Raw genomic sequence first — 8,709 nt, 5'->3', positions numbered from 1 at the left:
AACTACAGCAGCAAGAATACTCATCGCAAAATACTGGAAGACACAAGATCTTCCCACACTGGAAGAGTGGCAGACGCAATTGATGGACTATATGGAACTTGCTGAAATGACGGGCAGAATCCGAGATTTGGAAGAAGAAGTAATGGAAGAGGACTGGAAAAAATTTAAGGACTATTTACAAAAACACTACAAGTTGTATGAATGTTAAGAATTTGCATGATTTGGAAATTTTAGCTTCAGCAACTAGATTTGGTGAACTGGGAACTAAATTATAAGTAAGACAAGGTTGAAATTTAAAGTAATATTATGTTTATTTTAAGGTATAAGTAATTGATAAAAAGTACTTTAAATCCAGAAATATAATATTTGAAAGATACAAGTAAGGTATGAAACAAGGTAATAATTTGCTGATATTTTTATTGTAAAGAACGCAGGGTTCGGGAGATGTGGGGAAGTCCAGTTGGATATGTAAAAATGTTTCTGAAAGTTGGATTTTTTTTCTCCTTTCTTTCTTTGTTTCTTTTTTCTCTCTATGTTTCTTATATTTCTGACTTTGTATCTGAAAATGTAATAAAAAATATTTAAAAAAATAAATAAAAACAAAATGAACATGTGACTCTTCAGATGTTCAGCTCAGCTCCCCTCGGCCAGTATGGTCAGTGGTCAGAGATAATGGGAATTGTATTCCAGTAACATCTGGAGGTCCACAGGTCATTCCACCTCTGTTGTATATATGCCATATAAAACAAATGAGAATACTACTGCTAAACTTGAAAGCTAGCTATCTCAATCTGTTAATTTTGTATAATTCCATTTGGATCAACCTGACTTCCACTGGAAGTTTGAACTCTGGTTTTGAAGTAAATTAATGTCCTTGAGTTAGGATGTCCTCTGGGTGGTACAACTTAGAGGATCAACTGAACAACCTGTGTCATCCCTGCCACTTGCAGCATGGTGAACATAATGTGTGTTTTATGTACTTTTTATGGGTTGTACTTATAAGCATGGGTTGTACTTTGACCAAACTGCGGGAGGCAGTGGAAGACAGAAGTGCCTGGCGTGCTCTGGTCCATGGGGTCACGAAGAGTCGGACACGATTAAATGACTAAACAACAACTACATGGGTTGTACTTAAATTGCATTGAAATCAGATAAGTTGTGACTTTCAAGTTTCATTGATTTCAGTGGTAGCTAAGTGGGACTAACATGGAAACAACCCTGGGTATTGATGCAAAGTATGCATTAAATCATGACATGGGCTGCAACTAAAAGGCATCTGACAAGTGTAAAAAGAAGGTTTCCCAAATGTACCAAAAACATTCCTTACCTGGGGCACCATTTGATCTCTGGTTAACCCTGGGAGGGAGGTTTATGGCCCAGAATTCTTCTGTAGAGGAAGCATTTTTCTATGGAGGGGCATTCACTCTGTCTCAACTAGCCCTAGGAAATTGCTAGCATCTTCTAGAAGGATGCTGGGGGATTTCTCTGTTTACTAGACTAGCCTAATCTAATTTCATACCTACTAAGAAGGCAAATCCTGGATTAACCTGGCCTGGCAAGGAGGGGATCAGGAAGGCAGCTTCAGCGTGTTTTTCCCCAGCACATTGGAGAAGGTGACAAGGACCGGGACAATATCTGTGCCTCCCAAAGGGGTCTGGGCAGAGAAGAATTTCTGCTCAATTTTCTAGAGTCAGTTGGACATTAGTACCATCAAAATAGATTGGGAGTAGAAGTGGGTCTGTTGCAGCAAGGCATTGTAAAACCATCTAAAGAGTTCTCCGGAAAAGAAAGCCGCTAGCAGCTCTGCCATGGAGGAAACGTATCTACTTAACGTGGAAGGAGTCAAGAAAAAGATTTTACATGGCGGTTACGGTCCGTTGCCAGATTTCAAAGATGGGAGCAAGGTAAATGGCTGCAAGCATAGAAACCATTAAAAATGTGTAAATAGGATCATAGGAAGATGTCTTACACCATGCCAACTTGTCTCATCTAGGTCATGGTTGCCGATATACTGAGTTGCAATGGCTCTCCCAGGGTTTTGGACAGGAGACTTTCAATCCCAGCTGGAGGTGCTGGGTACTTAAATAGGGACCTTTTGCATGCTAAGCATGTGCTCTGCCCCTGAGCTAGAGCTCTTCAGCAGTTATTAGCAATTATGGCTAAATTGGAGATAGTATACCCTGAATTTGAGTGGCTGGGGTCATCAGCATGGAAGAGCAATTGCTTTCATGTTCTGCTTATGGGTTTCCTGGATGCATGTTGCTGGCCGCTGTTGGAAATGGGTGCTGCACTAGGTGGGCCTTTGATCTGATTCAGCAGGTAATTCATTCTTAGGTAATTAGGTAAAAAGATGTGCAGCAGAAGGGTTGACCTGGAACACTCCCCTTTATTCCTCTGCCTTCTGTCTCTTCCGACTACTGGCTTTAGAAAGCTGTTTTTTGGTTACAGAAGTAAAGCACACAGTAATAAGGCAGTGAATCATTTTCAGTTGTATAATATGCCTAACTTCTATAGAGCTGTGGAGGCTAAGCGCTGTGTCAGGTGCTAGCCCTATTCCGAGTAGACCCATTGTAATTAAATGACCTACTCTCAGTAGGACTAGCAGCCCTACATATTTAAGTTCCTGTCCTATCTTTCAGTTATGTGCTTTTGGAATTATGACACTCACTTGCTATTGGTTAGCAGTTCGAAAGCACGTCAAAGTGCAAGTAGATAAATAGATACCACTCTGGCGGGAAGATAAACGGCGTTTCTGTATGCTTCTCTGGTTTCACTAGAAGCGGCATAGTCATGCTGGCCACATGACCTGCAAAAACTCTGCGGACAAATGTTGGCTCCCTCGGCCAGTAAAGCGAGGTGAGTGCCGCAACCCCAGAGTCGTTTGTGACTGGACTTAACTGTCAGGGGTCCTTTACCTTTAAAGGACAAAAATTCCCACATAGGAAGAGGAAACTGAGCAGAGTCCCATTCAGTGGGGGGAGGCAATAAATAATTGCCCCAGAACACTGTGGAAGGCAAAGCAAAGGTGGTTCTGATCTTCCAGAGGTTTAGATTTGAGCTGACTAGAGTCCTAACCATTATTAACTTTAGTTTGCCTTTGATCCAGATCACATTCCACTTCCAGACGCTAAAAGACAACTTTGAGAGAACGGTGATAGATGACAGCCGGGGCCCTGGAATCCCCATGGAGATTATTGTGGGGAAGATGTTTAAAATCGAGGTGTGGGAGACCCTTCTAACTTCCATGCGGATCGGCGAGGTGGCAGAGTTCTGGTGTGATGCTATTGTGAGTGTGCAATTGTGTCAGGCATACCCTGAACGCATGAAATTGTCAAGTTCATGCCTACCCTAATTAGCAGAAAGTTATTTGCAATTGACTATCAAGCACCTGGTACCCTTCAGATGTTGTTGAACTCCAACTCCCATCTTCCCCAGCTAGCATGGCCAGTGGCCAAGGAAAATGACAGTTGTAGTCCGTCAACATCTGGAGAACACCACAGTGGCTATCCTAAAATATGCTCACAATCTCCCATCATTTGACCTAGCTATCCAGATTCACTAAAATAGTTCCCCAGACTCCACCTTTTCAAAGTCTCTGGAATGTAGGAAGCTCCCTTATACCGTGCCAAATTATTGGTCCCTCTGACCTAATACAGTCTATGTTTAACTGGCTACGTATTTCCAGGGTCTTGGGAACAAAATGGTCTTTCCCATCACCAGCTACTTTATTATCTTAATTTGAAATCTAACCCTACCCTAAGCATGTAATGCAGGAACTCTACCACTGAACTACATGCCTCATCAATCAATTTCCTTTTATCAAGTGCCTCTTGCGATAGATTCTGGAGTAAAGCAGGGATGGAAAATTGCAAAGGGTTTTGGACTCGAGGAGGTGGGGCGGGCTGTGGGTTCAAATACCTATTAACTTGCCTCTCGCCTTCAGGCCTTGGGCAAATTTCTGTTTCTTATTGTGAGTTGACTATGGGCTATTTCCAGGCCACCTGTATACTGAACATCCATCCTGATTTGATTCCATGGAGATTAAATAGCCAACATTGTCTAATGAACTTTTGTTCTTACTTGTTTGTGGGGAGGTTAGATGCTGCTGCATCAAAGCGAGTGTTATCCAGCACTTCCCAGTGCATCTTACCCTCACTTTCCTGATCACAAAAATTATTATTTTTGGGGGGGGAGTGGCCTTGTTGTGCAAGACCTCTCTCCCCCACTCCCCAATCCATTATAGTTGCACAATCTGAATTTGCCAGTGACTTGATCCTGTCCCAAAATAGCAATAGTCTGGAAGTGTCCTAAGAGAATGCCAATGACCTAGCCTGACGCTCAGGAGCAGGATGGGCTACGTTGTGCTTTTTTATGCTAAGATAATGCAGATCCTAAGGGACATGGGTGGCGCTATGGGCTAAACCACTGAGCCTAGGACTTGCCGATCAGAAGGTTGGCAGTTTGAATCCCCGCGATGGGGTGAGTTCCCATTGCTCAGTCCCAGCTCCTGCCAACCTAGCAGTTCGAAAGCGCGTCAAAGTGCAAGTAGATAAATAGGTACCGCTCTGGCGGGAAGTTAAATGGAGTTTCTGTGCACTGCTCTGGTTTCACCAGAAGCGGCTTAGTCATGCTGGCCACATGACCCAGAAGCTGTACCCCGGCTCCCTCGGCCAATAAAGCGAGATGAGCGCCGCAACCCCAGAGTCGTCTGCAACTGGACCTAATGGTCAGGTGTTCCTTTACCTTTACCTTTAATGCAGATCCTACATTAAGGAAAAAATACCATCTTCCCTCTTGGACATCTGATTGTAGCACAGCACATTTCCCATGCAAGGCCCTGTATGCTCTCTGCCCCAGTCTTATGGTTGCCTTCTTTGCAATTTCAGCACACGGGAATGTACGCCTTGGTCTCCAAGGGCATGAGGAAAATTGCCGAGGGCAAGGACCCTCTGGAGGGCCAGAAACATCGCTGTGGGATGGGCAACATGTTTGATTACTACACCACAGGCCACGCAGACCTGGATGAACTGCAGCAGACGCCACAGCCCCTTATTTTCATTATGGAGCTGTTCAAAGTGAGTGGGAGAATCAGAAGGAAACTACAGTTCCGTTGCGTAACGTGCCGTTGCCACCATCTATCTCATCAATGGATGATTATTTATGACCTTTATATTCCCCTTTCCTCCAAAGGAGGTCGATTGGTTTACCACACCCTCCCCCCCTTTTTACCCTCACAACACCCCTGTGAAGTAGCCTGGGAGACAGCAGCTGGCCATGGACACTCTGTGAACACCACGGCTGCGTGGGGATTTGAGCCTCCCAGCCCTCTGTTCCCCAGGCCTAATCCAGCATCATTCTGGCTACTACATGCCACTGACATGGCGGTCAGTGCCAATGAGTACCAGTTTGTGCCCAGCTGTGTCAGATGCAAAAGCTTTTTGTGGATTCTACCACAGCAGTTGGAGGGAAGAAGCATTCCTGCCCAAATCACCCTCTCACCCACCCCAAGGTCCTTGCACTTTGAAAACTGGCTCGTCAGAGAAAAGGGTTCAACTTACCTCATCCCTGATGTGCTGTTTTCCTATTGTCAGCCTGCCTATGCACAGCATACGTTTTCAGAAAGCCTTGTCCAGGTGCTTCCACCATCTGCTGTGAACTGGGTGGTGACTTAGTAAGCGGACCTTCTCTGCTGCAGCTCCCTCAGAAATCTTTGTACTGGGAGGTCCAGGGGCAGATATTAGAGCTGTCCACATGCACCGGGTGCTGAGCCAATGGGGGTGCCATCTCAAAGCTAGCCCTGGTGATCATCCAATGTTTATTGGATGGATTTTCCTCCTAAATTGATTTTTGAATTCTGAATTTATTGTTATTCATGTTTATATTTTAGACTGTTTTTTGTTGCATCAATTAAGTGTTTTATATCTGTTGTTAGCCGCCCTGAGCCCAGTTTTTTGAACCGGGAAGGGCGGGGTATAAATAAAATTTTATTATTATGATTATTATTATAGCTGGGTAAGCAAGGCACTGGGCTTTTGGGGAGGAGGTGTGAAGCTCTGGTAGGATCCTAGAGTCTTCTCACCTCCTTCCCAAAGCCTAGCTAGCACTTTCCCAGTTTTCAGCACCAAAAAGGAGATGGCGCAGAATGTGGGAATCCCCCTCTTGCATGTGTCCTAGTATGGAACCCCTGTGTAAGTGGGGGTTGCCCTGTAATAACTGTGGTTTTCTATCCTATCTAGGTAGAGGATCCCTCTTCCTACAAGCGGGATACGTGGGCCATGAACAACGAGGAGAAGCTGCTGGCTGTGCCAAAGCTGCACACGGAGGGTAACCGACTGGTCCTTTCCAGGAAATTCAAGGAAGCGGCAGAGAAATACCAGGAAGCTATCATCTGCTTGCGCAATATCCAGGCCAAGGTAAGAGTTGGGTGGAGATAAAATAAAAAAGTAATTGATTTAAAATATGTTGGCTATAAACAGGCTGCCTGTCTCCATATTTGATCTGCCTGTAGAGTAGGACTTTCTGTTGTTACCATCTAAGGCAAGCGGGGTAGTTGCCCAGGACAGGGTCTTCTCAGTGGTGTCCCCTTCAATTATGAAATGCTCTCTCCAGAGAGGTCTGCTTGGTGTGTTTTTTGTCGTTTTCTTGGCACCATGTAAAGACCATTGCAGCAGCAACAACAACAAAATATCCCAGGCCTTTTAGGCAAAATGTTAGTTCCATTGATTGTTTCACATGACTTTTAAGATCTTGCCGCCATTCCAATGTTTGGGTTTATTTAGATATTTTTTATTTGCATTGTTCTTTTCTAAAAGCTGTTTTGCATTTCCTTCTCATATGAATTGTTTCTATGATTTTTTATTTAAAAATCAAAAGGTGGTATAAATATGTATAATCAGAACCATGAAGCAAGGAGAAGAACCCGCCTCAGGCAGCAGAAGTGCAGGAGACGGTGCTCTACCTGATCTACTACTTCTGCCACTGCCGGAGAGAGGGAAGCTTTGTAGCACATGGCGCTGCTCACCTTCCCTGCCCCTGGATAGAGGAGCTGAGTGTTGACACTTTGAGGAGCAACCCAGCTCCCGCCTAATTTGGTGAGAGCTGGGGCACGAAGGCGGCAGAAGTTGTTGGACTCCAACTCCCATCAGCTCATGTCAGAATAGCCCTGTGGTGCAAGACGGTGGTGGAATTTGTAGTGCAACAGCCCCTGGAGGGCCAAAGGTTCTCCCATCCCTACAATATGGACCATAATGAAGGTTTTGAACATGGGTAGGCAAACTAAGGCCCAGGGGCCGGATCCGGCCCAATCGCTTTCTAAATCTGGACCACGGACAGTCCAGGAATCAGCATGTTTTTATATGAGTAGAATGTGTGCTTTTATTTAATATGCATCTCTGTGTTATTTGTGGGGCATAGGAATTCGTGTCCCCCCGCCCTTCAAAATATAGTCCGGCCCCCCACAATGTCTGAGGGACAGTGGACCGGCCCCCTGCTGAAAAAGTTTGCTGACCCCTGGTTTTGAATGTCCAGTGTTGGACTATATTCTTGGACCACTCATTCCCCATGAAGGACTTAGCATGTCTGCTGTCTTGCCACCCCTAAAGTTAAGCTGTATTTCACCTGGCCGCTGTCTAGATCACCTGGGGATCCATTTTTAAGCTATTCTGAGCTCTCTGTGAGAAAGAGGTGGATGCAAATAAATCGTTTTGTTAATTAGCTAGGTGTTCTCTTTTGCCATGAACGAGCTTGTTGGCCTCCATGTCTCTGGTGTAGGCTGCTGTGCCCCACCCTGAACACTGGCTGCAATGCAGGGAGTTTCTGTCTCTTAGTGCACTATTCCAAACCTTACCTGGAGATGCTGGTGATGGAACCTGGGACCAGCATGCAAAACCTGCAAAGCGGGTGCCTTTACCACTAAGCTACAACTCTTCTCCAAACCCACCATCTTGTTCTTTGCTGGGTTTCTCCACAGGAGAAGCCGTGGGATGAAGACTGGATGAAGCTGGAGAATCTCATTACACCTCTTGTGCTGAACTACTGTCAGTGCCAGCTGGAGTTGGGGGAGTATTATGAGGTGCTGGAGCACACAACCGACCTCCTGCAGAAGAACAATGGTGAGTGGTTCCTTCAGCTCGCTACTTGCAGAACCCTCCTCTATCCTTTTCTGCATGCGCCAGGGCCCTACATTGCATGAGCGTAGAGATGTACTCCAGCATTCCTCCTGTTGCCCCAAGACTACACATCTCACATCACATACAATTTTATTGGCCACCCTGAAAACATCAATGACCAATGCAATTACTTGGGCAGTTTGTTAAGACTGGGTGAGCTCACACGCTTTGTTCCTTTGAGTTATTTATGCTTCCAAAAAGAGCAAAGCAAACATTCGATACTAGTTTAGATGCATCCAACTGACATGCAATCACTGACGCACAGGTCCTTTTGGAAGAAGGCAGAAGGGGGTGGAATAAGGGTGGAGTGGGGTGCACTTATGCACGCCCTGCCAATGTGTGCAGGGGCCGGGAACAGAAACCCTGTGCAAAATAGTCACTGTCTGTATCAATAGCCTGCTTTTGCAGTCTTGAGGTCTAGATCATCAATATTATTATTAATTAAAGTTGGGGTTTTGAGAACACAAGTGTTCTACGCTACTTACCAAATTATTCATGCATCGTGATTGTGAAACCACAAGGTTCAGCACTGGTTCCAGGT

At 45.1% G+C, this 8,709-nt stretch overlaps 1 protein-coding gene across 3 annotated transcripts in view; it reads left to right on the top strand.

Annotated features, from left to right (window-relative positions):
• LOC310698009 (uncharacterized protein) overlaps positions 1 to 8,709 on the top strand; it is a 42,288-nt gene that overhangs the window by 24,060 nt on the left and 9,519 nt on the right. Inside the window, exons 2-6 of one of the 3 annotated variants that reach the window (XM_083484660.1) lie at positions 625 to 1,904; positions 3,107 to 3,286; positions 4,887 to 5,075; positions 6,237 to 6,413; positions 7,970 to 8,111. In XM_083484660.1, coding sequence (XP_083340786.1) covers positions 1,809 to 1,904; positions 3,107 to 3,286; positions 4,887 to 5,075; positions 6,237 to 6,413; positions 7,970 to 8,111 — 784 coding nt within the window. In that variant the 5' untranslated portion in view covers positions 625 to 1,808. Of the gene's footprint in view, positions 1 to 600; positions 1,905 to 3,106; positions 3,287 to 4,886; positions 5,080 to 6,236; positions 6,414 to 7,969; positions 8,112 to 8,709 lie in introns of those variants that run through there. The other 2 variants (XM_083484658.1, XM_083484659.1) reach the window with 2 other exon arrangements.

The sequence above is a fragment of the Podarcis liolepis genome, assembly GCF_965112155.1.
Source record: "Podarcis liolepis genome assembly, chromosome: Z".
Taxonomy (NCBI): Eukaryota; Metazoa; Chordata; class Lepidosauria; order Squamata; family Lacertidae; genus Podarcis; species Podarcis liolepis.
Note: the sequence above shows the minus strand (reverse complement) of the source record. Positions and strands in the feature narration are given on the sequence as shown.